This window comes from Pseudopodoces humilis, chromosome 4 (genome assembly GCF_049639895.1).
Source record: "Pseudopodoces humilis isolate 2021_Gansu_Grassland_sample_001 chromosome 4, ASM4963989v1, whole genome shotgun sequence".
Taxonomy (NCBI): Eukaryota; Metazoa; Chordata; class Aves; order Passeriformes; family Paridae; genus Pseudopodoces; species Pseudopodoces humilis.
In genome coordinates, this window is record NC_142203.1 from 68,893,809 (window position 1) to 68,910,848 (window position 17,040).

Consider the following 17,040-nt stretch of genomic DNA (forward strand, 5'->3'; position numbering starts at 1 on the left):
GTGCTGGGCTAAACCTCAGCTTCCTAGGGCCTGAAAATCTGTGCAAATGAGATTTTGGTTCCTATCAGCCTTTGGGGGCTCCCAGGTCCTGTGGAAGTGTGTCTATTTACCACCATGTGTCAGCAGAGGAAGCCATGCTCCTGCTCCATACAGCAGGACAATGCCATGCCAAGAAAGAAATCCAAGCATTTCCTCTCAGCCTCTCCCCAGCAAGCACTGGGTTTCAACAAGGATTTATTGTCAAGGTCTCTGGCTTACGTAGATGATCCACTAATTTAGTGCTGCCCCCTCTGCACAGCCTGGCAGGTGCTGCCTCCGCCCCAAGGGTTGTGGCAGCATTGCTCTGTGTTAGCAATCCTCTGCTTGAAGCTTCTCTAGATGTCTGGCTGGACTACAAATCCCATTCCTCCTCCTTTGTTCCCTGTTGATGTGTAAGGAAGCCTAAGAGACTACTGAGACAAGCTTTTCCCTAACACTGACAGAACTGAGACCTGGCAGACTGTGATCCTCCTGGCAGTTTCTTCTTCTCACCACAGAACTATTTTCACCAGTTTTGTGGGATCACAGGCTTGTACAAAGCCTTATAGATCCACACTCTAAAGATGTGGGTTTTTTTTTTCTTTTCTGTCTTTGATTCTTTTACAGATTTGTGATCTGCTTCAATACATAGGCCCTGTTTTTGAGAAGGGTTCCCTTTTTTTGTTAGCATCACAGATGATGCCAGCTAGGTTTCCTTCCAAGCTGTTGGATGGCTCATGTGGGACAGATCTCCACTTTACTTCAGAACTTCATCAGCTTCATTTCAAACAACTACTTCGGTTTCCAGAAAGTGGCAAATTCAGTTCCAGCAACTCCAGACAGAATTGTACATGGAAAGCAGGTAGCTTCTTTGCAATGTCCACAAACTTTGGTAACTTACAAAAAGCAAGACTTCAAAGCCCTGAACCATCAAGCTGTGTTTCCTCTCACCTCAGTGCCAGAACCACTATGTTTCCTCCTGTCCTTCCCTTCTCTCCCCCACTTGCACTTCAAGAGCATCTCACCTCCTGCATCCATCAGCACTTAGCACAATGGGACATCAATCTTATTGTTGACCTGTGGCTATTTTTCAAACACAGACCCTAGGTAAGAGCTGTGAGCTCTCCAATCCCTGTCTGACAGGCATGAGCCGTGCTCCTGCAGTGTGTCCCAGCAGGACAGGCCACACTGCACCGTGCACCAGCCACTTTCTGCAGCGCAAAATTTAACAGGCAGTGCGTGGAAATTAACTCTCTTGATTTCCCAGCTCCCAGGAGGGAAGAGCAAGCCTGAGATGTGCTCCTGACAGGGTTACCCTGCATTGCTGACTGGACCCCTCCCTGTGGGATGCTCAGCCCTGGAACCTGTGGAGTGATGAGGCAGTGGGCAAGAAAGCACAGGCACTAAAAATAGGCTGTTTGCGGTAGGGGCTGACCACATTTATTAGCAAGCATGTGCTCTGGCTGACCACAAGGTCAGCTGCCTAGAGCTTGGCCATAATTCACTCTGTGTCTGGGCAGGAAATCTACTTGAGCTCCGGGGGATGTCCAGTAATAGAAAAAGTTGTTCCAGGACCTTGGGCTATTTTTGCCGTTTTCTTTTATTTTGTAGATAGAGAACCTTTCGGGAGATATATCTTGTGCTGGAAAAAATGAAAAATAAAGCCAGGTGCTCATGGACAGAGAGAGGGGTAGAAATGGAATGGGGAACAGGCAGATGTTTGTGTCTGTTTGGGTCTGGGGTTCTTCTTGGACAGGCTCAGCTTCACCAGGGAAGATCAGAGCAACAAAGGGGACTCCAGAACTTGATGGGCTCTTAAACACCCTAACAGTGTGCAGAAGTTGAATAGGTTGCAGCAGGAGTGTCCCTGCAGGAGAGGTTGCTGCCTCTTCTGCTTCCCTGCAGCTGGCAGGGCTGGCAAGAAAGACAGGGAGGCAGTGGGAAAACCATCACAGTAATGAATGCTCAGGGATGGAGATGATGGACCCTCCTTGGAAAGGCATCAGAGGGCAACCTGAATTAGAGCCAGGTTGTACCTCTGGCCAGCAGACTGTCCCTCAGCAGATGAAGCAATCCCACTAGGACAAAGCTGGTTTCCCAGTGGATGGCCACGAGCCTGGGCTGGCTTAGCTGTGAGCAGCAATGAGCAAGGCAGAGGAGGCAAAGAGCAGATGCCTGCCCTTGAACGGCAGCCTTCAGAATGATTTAAGCAGGCTTTGCTGAATGGGGCTGCAGTTTGGAGCGAGACTGGTATTTTCAGCCAGCTGGATAATGAGAGAATCCAGAGTTATAACAGGAAGGATTAAAAAATGTAATTGCTAATGGTGAATTAATTGTTAATGGAGAATCATCATTGCAGGAGGGTGTTCCCAGCGTGGCCCCGCAGGGATCTGTTCTTGGCCAATTGCTAATCACTTGTCTTATCAATTATCTTGAAGGCAACATAAAACTGTTGCTGGCAAAGTTTGCCAGTGATACAAGGGCTGATGTACATAATGGAAAGGATGAGTCCATCACACACAGAGTCCAGAGCAGTTAATATATGAGCCTTCCCTCGGCAGGAGCATGTGTTTTATGCAGCCAAACACAAATCCATTCATCTCCAGTGGAGGAATGTAGGTCAGACTCACGGAATGCAGGACGGTGTCCTGGGGAGGACAGCACCGATAAGGCCTTGTCAAGAGACACTTGGAGATAAAGTGCCAGTGTTGAGAGCAAAACTTGGCCAGAGGGAAAAGGAGGTGTCACAGGAGGTAGGAATGATGAGTACATAATGAGAAGACAGAGCTTTTTCCTAAACTGGTCCCAACCTGAGCTGGGAAGAAGCGACCATCTCCAGCCTTCCGGACTTCCAGCCAGCCACTCTGCACACACAGTCAATCCCTTTGACCTCACCTTCCCCAGCGACTGCCTGTGCCCTGGCAATTATAAAAATTCCAGATCTCTCTGTTACACATGCAACTCACCCTGGGGAATGTGCGCAAAAACAAACAACAAATGACAGATGTTTGTCATGTTGCTTAATGCATGAGTGAAGGACACTGTGGTAGGGAGAAGAGAGACTCGAGGAGAGGAGACTCGAGGAGAGGAGACTCGAGGAGAGGAGAGGAGAGGAGAGGAGAGGAGAGGAGAGGAGAGGAGAGGAGAGGAGAGGAGAGGAGAGGAGACTCGAGGAGAGGAGACTCGAGGAGACTCGAGGAGAGGAGAGGAGAGGAGACTCGAGGAGAGGAGACTCGAGGAGAGGAGACTCGAGGAGAGGAGAGGAGAGGAGAGGAGAGGAGAGGAGAGGAGAGGAGAGGAGAGGAGAGGAGAGGAGACTCGAGGAGAGGAGAGGAGACTCGAGGAGAGGAGACTCGAGGAGAGGAGAGGAGACTCGAGGAGAGGAGAGGAGACTCGAGGAGAGGAGACTCGAGGAGAGGAGACTCGAGGAGACTCGAGGAGAGGAGAGGAGAGGAGAGGAGAGGAGAGGAGAGGAGAGGAGAGGAGAGGAGAGGAGAGGAGAGGAGAGGAGAGGAGAGGAGACTCGAGGAGAGGAGACTCGAGGAGAGGAGACTCGAGGAGACTCGAGGAGACTCGAGGAGAGGAGAGGAGACTCGAGGAGACTCGAGGAGAGGAGACTCGAGGAGAGGAGAGGAGAGGAGAGGAGAGGAGAGGAAGAGGAGAGGAGAGGAGAGGAGAGGAGAGGAGAGGAGAGGAGAGGGAGAGGAGAGGAGAGGAGAGGAGACTCGAGGAGAGGAGAGGAGAGGAGAGGAGAGGAGAGGAGACTCGAGGAGAGGAGAGGAGAGGAGACTCGAGGAGAGGAGAGGAGAGGAGACTCGAGGAGACTCGAGGAGAGGAGAGGAGAGGAGACTCGAGGAGAGGAGAGGAGACTCGAGGAGAGGAGAGGAGAGGAGAGGAGAGGAGAGGAGAGGAGAGGAGACTCGAGGAGAGGAGAGGAGAGGAGAGGAGAGGAGAGGAGAGGAGAGGAGAGGAGAGGAGAGGAGAGGAGAGGAGAGGAGAGGAGAGGAGAGGAGAGATTTCTGAATGTTTATTTGTACATAAATACAAAATACATAAATACAAATGTACACTCCAGCAGAGCCATCTTAGGTAGGATGCACAAGGCCGCTCCATCACAACTGTTGAATCCAGGCACCTCAACTCAACTCCATTTGCACAACAACCAAAACATACACAGATGTCTACAAACAAAGCACACAGCTCGGTGTGAATGTACAATCCATCTCCTACACAGCAAGTCCAGAGAACACCTACAAAATCCAAGTGTCTAGTTTTAAGCATGATGGCATTCCTGGCATGGTCTGGCTTACTTGGAGGAAGCAGAGTCCAGAAAGAGCTGGTCACATCCCTGTCAGCCAAAAAATGCAACAAGGACAAGGTTGGGCAATTCTAGAAGGGAAGAGAAGTTTTCCTATCTAAAGCTGGTTTCCCTTTGAAAAGCCAATTTGCATGGCTTTGCTGTGCATTTTGAAGGCTGTTTACTAGTCCAGGCTTTGTCTTTGCAGCAGCATTTCTAACGAGGCATGTACAAACTGGAGCCCCTGGGAGGCTTTGCAGCAGAACTGACTGCAAAAGATTAGCGTCAGGGCTTAAGAGAGCAAGAAAGAGGGGAGAGTAATGAAACAAAATCTCTCTTTTCCTCAGCTGAGGAATGATGGGGGCTAATTGCTTGTTGTTGATGAGGAAGAGAGGAGATGGGAGCTTCTGCGCCTATCAATAAATTAACCCCGGCATGTGGCATCTGAAGTGCATTCATTTCCAGAGCCTTTTATCTCTTTGTCTCCTCTCCTGGGTGAAAACATAATTATTGTTTAAACACGAGTTAATTCAGCAAGGTGAGGATCAATAAAGCAGAATTACTCGTCTTTTAAAAGCAAAGAAATCTGAATGTGGGACAGATATGGACATAGCTCTGGCAGAGCTGATGGATGGGGAAGACACCTTGGTCACAGCAGGAGACTGGGGAAGCAGAGCTCCCTCTTTTCAGGACTGCTGCAGGCATTTGGTTTAATAAGAACAGCTAAGTCCAGTGAGAGGCAGTCACAGCACTCAAAAACAGTACAAAAACCTGAAATCACCCATGTATGTGCACTTTGTAGCCTGACATGTGATTAGGCATCTCCACCATGTACACACTTCCCACATAAGAGCTTGGGCTAAACCCCAAAGCTTGTGCTGTGACCTCTCCCAGACTTTTGAAGGCACCAAGGCCCTGCTAGGGAGGAGGTCTCTGCACTGCAGGGACCCCCACCAGCTCTGCACTCACACAGTGGAGGCCTTGGACAACCAAAGGTGTGAGTCTCACAGCAGACAGCATCACATCGCTACAAGAGACCTGAGGAAGGACTCCTCACAAGGACATGCAGTGACAGGACAAGGGGTAATGGCTTTAAACTGAAAGAGAGCTTTAAGTTGAAAGAGGTTGAGATTAAATATCAGGAGTAAATCATCCACTGTGACGATGGTGAGGCACCAGTGAAGGTTGCACAGAGAAGCTGTGGATGTCCCATCCCTGGAAGAGTTCATGGGCAGACTGGATGGGGCTTTATACAGACTGGTCTAGTGAAGGTGTTGCTGTCCAAGGCAGGAGGACTGGAGTTTGATGATCTTGAAGTCCCTTCCAATCTAAACCATTCCGTGATTCTTTGTGGAGGGCACAAGGCTCTCCCCTTCTCTCCCAGGTCTTCAGCTTGTCCTCAGGCTGCACTGCCTACTCTGTGCTCTCCCACTCTTCCTGCAGCTCCTGTCCATCCCTCCATGCCAGCTGGATCTCTGCAGATGAGGACAGCCCTGTGGCTGTCCAGGACAATGCCCATCTCTGCAGGCAGGCTGGCCCAATCTGGCAGCCCCATCCAAAGCTGCTTATTCATGCACTGGAGATGACAGTGCTGGACACCCTCTTTCACTGCCCCTCTGCCCTTCCCTGCAGCAGGACACCCCAAACCCACTGCCAGAGCCAGAACATTAGTGCCAACCTCCCAGCATCCCCCTGGGGCTGCCCTGCCGGAGGTCTCTGGTCTCCCACCACCCAGTGCCCACCCTCGTGGGAAGCTGCAGTCCCCAGCTGTGTGGTGGAGGTGAAACCTGAGCAACCTGCCAGGGATGCAGAGCAAGGGAGCTCTGTGACCCCAGAGGTCACAGGAACCCCAAATCCCTCCCTCCCCCCAACACTGGGGATCATCTCAGGCTTCCACATGCCAGGCAGATGCACCCTGTGCTCTGCCAGCTCCAAGGAGAAGGACTAAAGGTGAGCAGCAGAGGGGTTAATATCTCACCTTCACCAAGCCTGATGCTGCTTTTATATAATTCATGTGGCACTTTGCAGGACCTCCAGAAATCACTGGGGTGCATATGAGAGCCAGGAGAGGGTGGCCAGGCTCCCTCCGCTGTGCTCATGCTCACTTAACAGCTTGTCACATCCTCCTCACTCAAGTATTCAGTGCTAATGCATCTCTTAAAGTGCTTCATGAGCTATTAAAGTCCAACGTGCCTCAAGTGCATGATAAATGGACTCCGTGCCAGCATCTTCCCCCCACTCCATGGGTCCCTGCCACCCGTGGGATTAATCCATCCTCCCACCCCATTCCTGCTGTGCTTTTCCAGCCCGAGTGCCTGGCTGGAGGGGGATGAGCCCTGGGGTTGGCTGGTGAGGAGAGGCTGCAGCAGGGCAGGGGGAGAGCTCTGGGTGGGGGGCACAGAGCACAAGCTTGGGGTCTCCAGTGTTGACCTGCCTGTGCTCAGCCTCTCCAAGCTGGGCACGGTGGGTGGGTGGGAGACCTGCTGTTCCAAAGTATCTCCAAAATCCCAGAGCATTCCTTGGTGTTTCAGAGAGGTGCCCAGGAGGGACATGCAGTGCTTCTGGGGAACAGACTGAGGACAGTCCTGATGGTGTCCTGCGATCTCTTTTCTAATTCAGATGGGAGGAGCCCTGCATCACTTCTCACACCCCATTCAGGCACTTGTTGATGCACACAGGCCTCAGCAGCTTCAGTTTTGAGCTGATGTCCCAGACATCTCCCTCCCAGACTTAGGCAGGCAAGGGAAACAGGAGGGACAGGAGGACATGGGAAGCTATGCTGCCAAAACCCTGAATCCTGGTACCTCACAGAGCAGAAGGTGACAGTCACTGCAGCTCTGCACCAGTTGTCAGTGGCAAAATGTCACTGGTGAGATGCAGCATTTGTTCCTGTCTAGGCAACAAAATTCAAGTGTGTGCAACCCTGAAGTACCTGGCATTTCTGTGTTCTGTATTCCTACACCACAGCACGAAGCAGCATGGTGCATCCAAAGGATGCTCTGGTACTCCTGTTGCCAGGTCCCCTAAAGCTGCCCAGGCAGTGGTCCTGCAAGCACAACAGGAGTGAGCAGCTTTGCTTCTCTGCAAGAAGCATCACACCACCACAAGCAGCATACAGCTCAGCATCCAAATGCTTTGAGCAGGCACTCTGGGAAGGCATTGGAACCAGCCAGCAAGTTCCTTCCATGTCCAGAGTGGCTGTCCCCATGCAACGCAGATGTGCTGCCATACCCTGGCTGCTTTGTGTTCAGCCTGGAAGCTTGTGACTATGTAAACTCACCCAAATGGATTTAGGACAGCTCAGTGGAGCACTCTGTCTCAGCTCCTCAATTTCACAGAGCCCAAGGATGCATAGATGTCTTTAGTGGAGTTAATCAGCAAAATTCCCCTCTAAGATCCTCTAAAAGCAACTACAGACAGGCTGCCAGGAAAAGCAGTGAATTCTGGAGGTTCCCCATTTTGTCCTGTTTTCACAGAGCTGGATTCCACACCAAGACCCAACCACCCCTCATAACCTTCTTGCTCCTGCCTAGACCCATTATCATGTGGGGCTCCTCCAGCTCCCAATGCCACCAGTGACTCTCAAATGGAATCTCTCTAAAGCCACCACTAAAATAAGCACTGAATCCTCTGCCAACCTGAAGAGGTGTGAGCTAGTGGTGTGCCAGATGTGTGGTGGCAATGAGGACTAAGTCACCCCAAGGAGGTGAGAGCAGGATAAAGCATCATCCATCATTATCATGGGTTATGGAACTGTCAGAGGTGACTGGAGCTAGGAGCTGTCAGGCTGATGCTTCCTCCCAACTCCTCATCCCTTTGTGGGTGGGCTGCATGGGGCAGCATCCACAAATGAGTGGGCAAAGGGCTCCAAAGCAATAGGGACACGGAGAGCTGTGGGCAGGGTAAGGAGCATCAGCAGACACAGATGCAGGATGCCCAAATCCCACAGTGATGGGCTGGAGGGGACACTTGTCATGGAGAGAAGCGATAACATGCACAGTAATAATATCAGGCACACCTGGTGGGTGCACCCAGATTCCCCCAGGAGAGAGGCTGGAGGAGCAGCATTCCCGTTTTTCAGGACCCCCAGGGCCTGGGAGGTGTGAAGGACTCACCCTGCTGGCTGTGCCTCTGGGCGTACACCACCACCACCGCGGCGAGCACCACGCAGCAGGCTGACCGGACAGGGTTAGCCATCTGTGGAAGCAAACACAGGCAGGAGCAGTCAGGGTTTGCCCCCAGTGCTGAGAGCCCCCAGTGATGGGACTGCAAGGAGATGACTGTAAAACCAACTCCATCTCAGCCAAAGGGAAATTCACTGCAAAATCAGGCATTTTGCTGGCACACACTTCATCACCTTACATGGGAGGCGTCTGGAGGTGATGATACACCTTGCACAAACGCTCTATTTTCCCCATCTCATTTTCAACATTTTTCTTTGGAAAACCAACCCCTGATGCCAGGCTGTCCTTGGTAGACCATCCTAGGAGCCAACAGTACCTGCAAATAGGTTGCAGAGGGGTTTTGAGGAGATGGGAGCACAACCAGATAGCTCACAGCTGCAGTTGGTACTTAGAATGTGCAAGATGTTGATCTCAGCACAGACCTCGGCCTCAGCCACCTGCCATCAATATCTTGATGACCCACAGTTGTCCCCCACTTCTCTGGGCTGAAAGAGGGGCAGAGGCTTCTCTGTTCTGGCTACAGGCCTTGTCTCAGGGGATGCTGTGGTGTGGGGAGGTGAGGAGGGGATGACAGCTAAGAAAGCAGGTGATGAAGACATCCTGTCCACACCAAAAAGCACCCCCAGGAGTGCACAAATGGCAGCAACAACTACAAGGATACCTTGCACAGCCCTGCCAGGCTGGAGATGCCTAAGCTCTCATTTTCTTGCAGCCAGGGCTGGCAGAGGAGACTAGAGCCAGGAGGGAGCTGCTGGGGACAGCAATGGGAATGCCGGCCCACCCACCAGGAGGTAAATAGCACCATGCATGAAAAGCAAATTGCACCTTCAAAACCATTTAAGCCTCTCTAATCTCCAGTGTCATATCGGTAACGTGCACAGGATTGCCTTTTAATCTAGAACATGAGTATGGGCTCATTAGCCAGATGGCATCCATTTAAACTTAAATAAAGGGGGAGCTCTATTGGTGAGAGAAAAAAAATCCAGCAAAACATATTCCATTACCCAACATGACTGTTGCAGGAGCCCAGATGGCCTCGGGTTCACAGCAAGCCTTTGCAGGGCTGGAGGGGAAGGCAAGAGCAGCTGGGTGGGATTTCATGAGCAGATTCTGGGTGCAGCTGGACCAGCCTGATCTCAAATGTCTCTCAGGGGCAGGGATGCTGGGGGAGACAGTGGGTCTGAAGAAGACAACCCTGGAGACAGGCAGAGAAGGGATCCATGCCCTTTACTACTGATCTTTCTTTGCTGGGATTGGGCAAGAAAGGCTGGTGTCAAGAGCCATTCCCAGTGTGCTGGTGCTGAAGACATGCAAGCCCCAGACCCAACTGCTAGCCCTCACGGGTCACCTTGAACAAATCACTCTAACTGCCTCCCCTGTGCCTCAGTTTCCTCGGCTGTAGAAGAGAGATATTGAAGGTGACCTTCCTCTGAAAGCTCTGGATGAGGAGTGCTAATGCTAATTACAACGTCCTTATCACTCCTTCTTCCCTCCTGCTTCTCTCCTGCCTGCTCTTCACTGCCTTTTCCATGTGTCCTCTCCGTGCCCACAGCACGGCTCCCAGACTGCCACCCTGCCTGTGCTCCACCTGCCGTCACGAGTGGCAGCTCAGGGAGTGGGTGACAGCTGGAACCTGAGGCACCCTGAGGCAGGTGGCAGTGCCACCTCCTGGGGCACTGCTGGCATGTGAGGCCCTGAGCAGCACCTGAAACCCAGGAGCCGGCTCTCCCTATTTACACTCAAATTCACTTTCGACAGAATATTCCCTTCCTACAGCCCTGGGAGGTGATGGGTGGCACCAGGAATCAAAGCAGGCAAAGAACCAGGGGCCAGAGCCTCCCTTCACCACAATCCAGGTATCTCCAGCTAGTGCAGCCACCCCATTTCTGGGGACAGCAGCAATGACAGGAGGCAAGACATGACCCCGCCAGCAATCAGCCTGCTCTTTGAAAAGTGTGAGATCTTCCTGATGTAGCCTTAGGCTTGGCTCAGTGTAAATATCATCACCAGCATCATGCTCTACCTCCCAGCCCTGCCAGGGAACAAAGCCACCTGCTGCCCGCCCCCTGCTGCTCCTTCCTCATCTCATCAGCTCTTAAAATAATTGCTGGTGCTCCTGTCTGTGTGCCTAGGCCAGCATCAAAACAGACAGAGTTATGCAGCAAGAAATGGTTCCTGTCCCAAAGCACTGACAGTCTCAAGGGATAAAGATGGAGTAAGAGGGAGCAGAGGGACCCAGATAAGATCCCTGAGGACTCTGTGGCATGGCCAGGATACAGGCAGAGGCTTCCAGAGACAGCACAGAGAATTCACCACTCAGCTGCTCTCACCCTGGAAAACCTCATTTCTTCGTAGAGATGAGCCCTGTGGCAGGAGTGGAGCTATTTTAGGACAAAAAAATCTAGCCAGAAAACCGACTTTTTCTCACTTGAATTGCAATTTTCCATGCAGTATTTGCTTTGTTTGACTGTTTTGCTCAAAGCCATGTTGATTTTTTTTTCCCCTAAGCATATAACAAAGCCTTCATAATTTCTGCAGATGCTTCCAGTGCAAATTTCCATTGCTGTATTGCTCGCTTATCTGTTTCTCTAGCAAAAGCCAGATCCTCAGCATCCAGGTGTACAGGTCAGTGAGCAGCAGCTCACCAGGTGTACAGGTTCCTGAGCTCTGTCCTTCTGCCAGCAGGGAACAGTTTACAGGTGGTGGAGGGGAACCACATTTATTACACAGCAAAGCCCACAGTGTGAAACTCAATCATCTGTGCAAAAGGTAGATTTTGTCCCTGTAATGAATAATTTCTTGGAGGTAGCGAAGAAAGGAGGAGGAAAGGGGAGAGGGAACATATGAAGTGGTGGACCAGCAGCTCTGGAGCCATCCTCCCTGTCCCCAGCTTCCTGTTTGATAAAGAGCAAAGGGTTGATCTTTCTCTGCCTTGTCCTCTACACTAAGGAGAGTGAGGGTGTCAGGCATGGTCAGTCTTAGCAGAAGGCAACTCAACACAGACATGAGTAAGGCCCCCTCCAGCAGCTCTCAGTCTAACCAAACATGTTTCCAGGCGTGTGTTCCCTGAGCTGGATCAGGACTGAAGGGGCACAGCAATGTGACATTAGCTGTTGTGGTGTGATGGGGTGAGCACAGCCCTGGGGGGGAACAGCAGGAGTGAAAGGGATTGTGTATCCAGGCAAAAAGTAGGATACCACTTTCTGCTTAACAGTCCCAGTGTGCTCTTTTGAGTTGGCAAAGGGATGGATTCCTTTCAGCTCTCCCTTAGTATTATCTACAAAGCTTTAGCAGTGGAGTACCAACTGGCACCTGGAAACAGCAGCTCCAGGGCAGGGCTGTCGCTGGCTAGTGAGGGATGTGGACTGCAGCCCAGTCTCCCACCACAACTCTCACCTGCCACAGGCTTCTCTGAGAAACGAGAAATAAATAAATAAATAAATAAATAAACAAACACATAAACAAACAAATAAATAAATGAATCCCTAGAAGTGTTTGGCTGCCTCAAAATAAAAGTGGTAGTTTCAAAACCCAGTGTTTCCATGACGAAGTCTTCCATCAGACAATTACCCACTAGGTGCTGTTAGGGGTCTGGCTCTGGGGTGGTGAACTGGGGTAAAACAAACTCTGTTTAGTCATTTCCTTCCCCTTCAGCTTTGCCCTGAGCCTTCCAAAGGAGCTTTGCGGCACCTGTCCTGCAGGCGCCCACAGCAAGCACCAGTGTGACTGCGCTGCCCACAGGGATGTCTGTGCTGTGGTACAACCTGTGCTGCAGGTACAGGCTGTGGTACAACATGTGCTGCAGGTACAGGCTGTGGTACAACCTGTGCTGCAGGAACAGGCTGTGGTACAACCTGTGCTGCAGGTACAGGCTGTGGTACAACCTGTGCTGCAGGTACAGGCTGTGGTACAACCTGTGCTGCAGGAACAGGCTGTGGTACAACCTGTGCTGCAGGTACAGGCTGTGGTACAACCTGTGCTGCAGGTACAGGCTGTGGTACAACCTGTGCTGCAGGTACAGGCTGTGGTACAACCTGTGCTGCAGACATGGGCTGTAGCAGCTGCAGTTCGCCTGTACTGCCAACACCAATGGCACATGGTGAGCTTCCACCTGTACTGCAGATGCCAAGTGTAGGTGGTACCGCACACCTGCACCACAGGTGCTGTCTGTAAGGTGGTACCAAACACCTGGAGTGCAGATGCTGACTGCAGGCACTGCAGCCCACCTGTCCTGCAGGCCAGGTCACAGTCTGCCTCTTCCTGAGGTGTGGTACTACGCCTGTAGGGCAGATGCCAACTGCAGACATCACAGTGCCCCTGCACCCACAGCAGGCACCTCCTGGGCCCCAGCGTTTCTGAAGGAGAAACAACATCCTTACCAAAGCCACTCTCAGTTCCTCAGCCTAGCCCTTTGCCAGAGATGCTCACACAGCTTCCCCCAGCCCCAGGGATCCAGCGTGCCTCCAGCGGGATGCCATCTCTCCCCAAGAGTAGAGTGTGATGCTGGTACGAACAATGAAGCACCAAAGTGGGCAAGACACCCTCCAGCCCCAGGTTCCCAGGGATTGCACCGCATGTGGGCAGCAGTGCTTGGGCACGTGAAGACACTGAGTGCTGTCTGCTCCTTTCAGATCATCCCTGGCAGCAAAGCGAGAGAACAGACAGAAAAACATAGCTGTCACTTAATGTCAGACACTTGCTAACAGCCCTAAAGCCTTCTGGCCTTACAGTGCCCTGTCAGCACTAAACTCCTCTTTGCTGCCTAAGAGGAAGCAAGAAAAGAGTGACTTTTTAATCTCCTTCATATGTGCTATCAGAAAGCCTTATCTGCAGAGACAGAATCCCCACTGCTTGAAAAGCTTTCTTAAATCTAATTTAAACCCCCACTGTCAATAGAGCAATTAGCACTGCCCCCCTGGACCATGAGTGTCACAGGGATGACTGTGGCCAGCTGAAATAAATTTACTCCTGGCTCTAATGGACTGTGACTTTCCTCCCTTCACCTCCTCCCTTTCTGCTAATGAAACAAAGACCCCAAGGAAGAGAATATCCTGGAGGAAGGAGCACCCCACAGTAGAGCTGCTTCATCACTCTGCCATCCCAGTGAGCACTGCTGGATCGCTGGAAGGCAGTGCAGACCCTCCTGCCCTTGTGGTCTAAGAGATGGGCAAATGGTGGAAGGATGGTCCTCACAAAATGTCCCAGCTGCTCTTGCTGAAGGTGTGCCCCTGAAGGCAGCTGTGGACTTGCAGAGCTCTTGGTTCCAACATACACACACTGAAGGTTTCCCCATCTTCCCTGGATGCCACTGGCAAGGTGTCCCAGTGTGAAAAGTAATGACCAAAGCTGCTCCCCATATCCATGGGGCTGAAGAAAGCGGCTCTTTGGGAGGAAGCATCAGCCCAGATTAAATCAGAGCTACTTTTCAGAGGGTAATGCAGAGTTTAGGAGCTCCAGGGATAGCTGGGATGGTCTAGGGAAGAACAACCCATGAAAAGGCTCAGGCTGCTTGAGAGTCTCCCAGACTGGCAAGTTGGCTCCCAGGACAGGTAATTTCTTGCTTCTGTGATCATGGTGACATGCTCTCCCTGGGTCAGGGAGCTGTAGAAAGACCAGCAGGGTCCTGAGAGTCCTGGGGGCAAGGTTGTCACCCTGCAGCTCCAGGGGCTGGGGGATTCCTGCTCCAGGAGCAAGGTGGGGTTCTCTCAAACCACACCTTGCAGCTCTTCAAATTGGTGCCCCAAAGCATCAGGACACTGCAGTCCACCCTGGGACACACTGGGGTGCTGTGATCCCTCAGAGGCCCGAGGACAGGCAGGAGCACAATGTCAGGAGAGCATGGTACAGGGACAGTGGGAATGGGAATCTCTGCAGTGACCCTGCCCAGCAACAGCCCCCAGTGCCACATCCACTGAGGGGCAATGCTGCTGCACAGGCAGCTGCTGGCTGGTGCCCACTCCTTGCTCCCACTTGGAGCCATGAAGGGGGAGCTCAGGAACATGCACAGCCCATACCTGTCCTCACAACTCCCACCATGCCAACCAGTTTTTCTTCAAGTGGAGGGCAGCAGTCCAAGACCAGCCATCTGCTCCAGCAGTGATAAAAGCCAGTGCAAGGAACAGCATACTAATAAGCATCACACGTCTTCAACGCTGGCACTGTGAGGAAGAACAGCAGGGCAGGAGGGGCTTGAATCCCCATGGCAGAGGAGCAGCACTGTCCCAGGACTATTCCTCAGAGAAACCAGTGCCACCAGGGCAGGAAGCTCAGCCAAGCTGCCACACACAAGCCCCATCCAGGCAGCCTCTGAGATGCAGGAAAGCTCAGACTGACAATTTCCCTCTCTTTTTACTCAACTTTCCTCTGCACTGAGCATTTCCCGGCTCCCTGCAGAGAGAGATTGCAGGAATCAATTGGATCTTTGCTTCTATTAAAAAATTGCCACAACCAGTGCTTTTTATCTGGAGTCTGCATTCAAATGAGGTCTTGAGCAGTGTTTTTCCATAGATGGTGCCATGTCAGGGACAGATAGAAGAGATCAGACAGAGAAGGGAGAGAGATGAGATGTGGTTCAGGTGCTTCCCAGTGCTCCTCCCTGGAAGCTGGAGAAATCCCCTAAGATGGCCATATTTGGGAGCAGTTCCTGCTCATTCTGAGCCTCCACGCTGTGGTTACTGTGGGATGGAGCTCTTGGTGTCACGCTGATTTTCGGAACTTCGATTCCCAGCCTCCACCCACAAAAGCAGAAAATTAATGATGCGGAACAAAACCAAAACAACCCTACAAAATCAAAACCAAACTCCCATACACTGAGCAAACAACTCCAAATACTTAAGAAAGGTCTTGCTGTCTCATGCCAGGTTTGGTTTGTGCTTTCCAGGCAAATGCTGGCAACATTTCTTATTTTTGTCTGTGAGGCTGCATTACCCTTCAGTGCCCCAAGGATTTTGCTCACAACCCTGTTTTCTGCCTTGGGGACACTCTGTAGCAAGGCTGCTTTATGAAATACCCAGCATCCCTTCAGATCCAAAGCTCCAGGGCAGAGAAAAGCAGCCTAGTACTAAAATCCAGACTGTGGCATAGTCATGTGCCATCCTGAGCAAAACAAAGAGGAAAAGGAGGACAGACAGGGCTTGTCCAGACTTCTTCTATCTGCTGGATGCCCACGACACAGAAGACATGGCATAGAGGAGCACAGTGTTTCCCATGGTCACTGCTAGGAGAGGTTTTGGGGCATGTCTGGCCACAGCAGCTTTAGCATCCCCCTCAATAGCACCTGCAGACACAGGTTCCACAGAAACCTTATTTTGCTTGAAACATGAAGACTGCATCTCTAACTAGCTCAGTCTGGCTCCACTGGAGGGCAGTTCTCTGCAGCATTCAGGCAAGGAGCTGGACAGAGTTGTGGGCACTGTGTCTGAGCTCTCTGGCACTGGGGTTATGTGAGGCAAAGAGCACGGTGCTGCTCTGGAAGCACAGGGGCAAGCAGGGCAAAACTGCCAGCGGCAACCCCAACCAGATTGCTGGCACCCTGCAGGACCCCTTTCCTCCAGTGCAGGCAGGACCACACTGGCTTGGACCCAGTAAACCTCCTGGTGGTGATGTCCCCAAGCCAGGGAGAGCTACAGCTCATTCCTGAATCAACACAGGCATCCAAGGACTGAGGAACAGCATTGCTGCTCAAAAAGCAGGGCAGGTTTGCTCTTTGCCAGCTTGCTGAGAGAGAGTTAGAGGAGGATGAGAGCCTGAAGTCGTGTTGCAGGGGCTCACGGACATGAGCAGGATTGGACTGAGGAGCGCTGGAATAGATCTTGGCAGATGTCTTGTCCAAGGAGGGGAGAAGATATTGGCTTAGCAGTACTGGGAGAGTAACTGATGGAACACCCAGTCGTACAGAGCTTCTTGGGCATTTTAATTTTAGCTTGGCTTTTTTTTGGGTTTGTTTTTTTTTTAAGCTGTTGGCACAGAGGAAGCCACTCCAATGACTCTGATGCTGCCTCCCCAGACACCTCAGCATCATGGAATCATAAAATCAATCATTTAGGTTGGACAAAGACATTCTCAAGTCCAACTGTAAACCTAACACTGCCAAGTCCATCACTAAACCCTGTTCCTAAGTGACATATTTACATATTTATGTAAAATAATACATAAATATTTACATATTTAAACACCTCCAGGGATGGTGACTATGGCTTGTGTTGCTTTGCTTCATCTCTCCTCCATGCCTGCAGTACAAGCTGGCAGGAGGATGGGGTAGACAGAAGCCAGACAGCTTCCAAGGCCCAGGGAGAGCAGCAAACACTGCTGCAGACAGGGACTCAGCATGCTGGGGACTGTGTGCTCCCCACTGGCCCCTGCTTGCTGTCCTCCTCTGTCCAGGTTCCACAGGAGGTGCCATGTCCCCACTGCCACTAAAGCCTTTGGACCACCACCTTGGGTCACTGGCCCACATGCTGCTGTGGGGACACAGGCCACTGCAGGCAGACAGGACAGATGTGACAGTGAGGGCATTCATCCTCCACCTGCATATGGGCTGCC

General features: G+C 51.7%; 1 protein-coding gene across 8 annotated transcripts in view; it reads right to left on the reverse strand.

Annotated features, from left to right (window-relative positions):
* The window catches only part of CNTFR (ciliary neurotrophic factor receptor), a 202,980-nt gene that overhangs the window by 76,888 nt on the left and 109,052 nt on the right, over window positions 1–17,040 (reverse strand). For all 8 annotated transcript variants that reach the window (XM_088054255.1, XM_088054257.1, XM_088054256.1 and 5 more), the window contains one exon: window positions 8,431–8,512. In XM_088054255.1, the coding sequence (XP_087910381.1) occupies window positions 8,431–8,512 (82 nt within the window). The remainder of the gene's footprint in view (window positions 1–8,430; window positions 8,513–17,040) is intronic.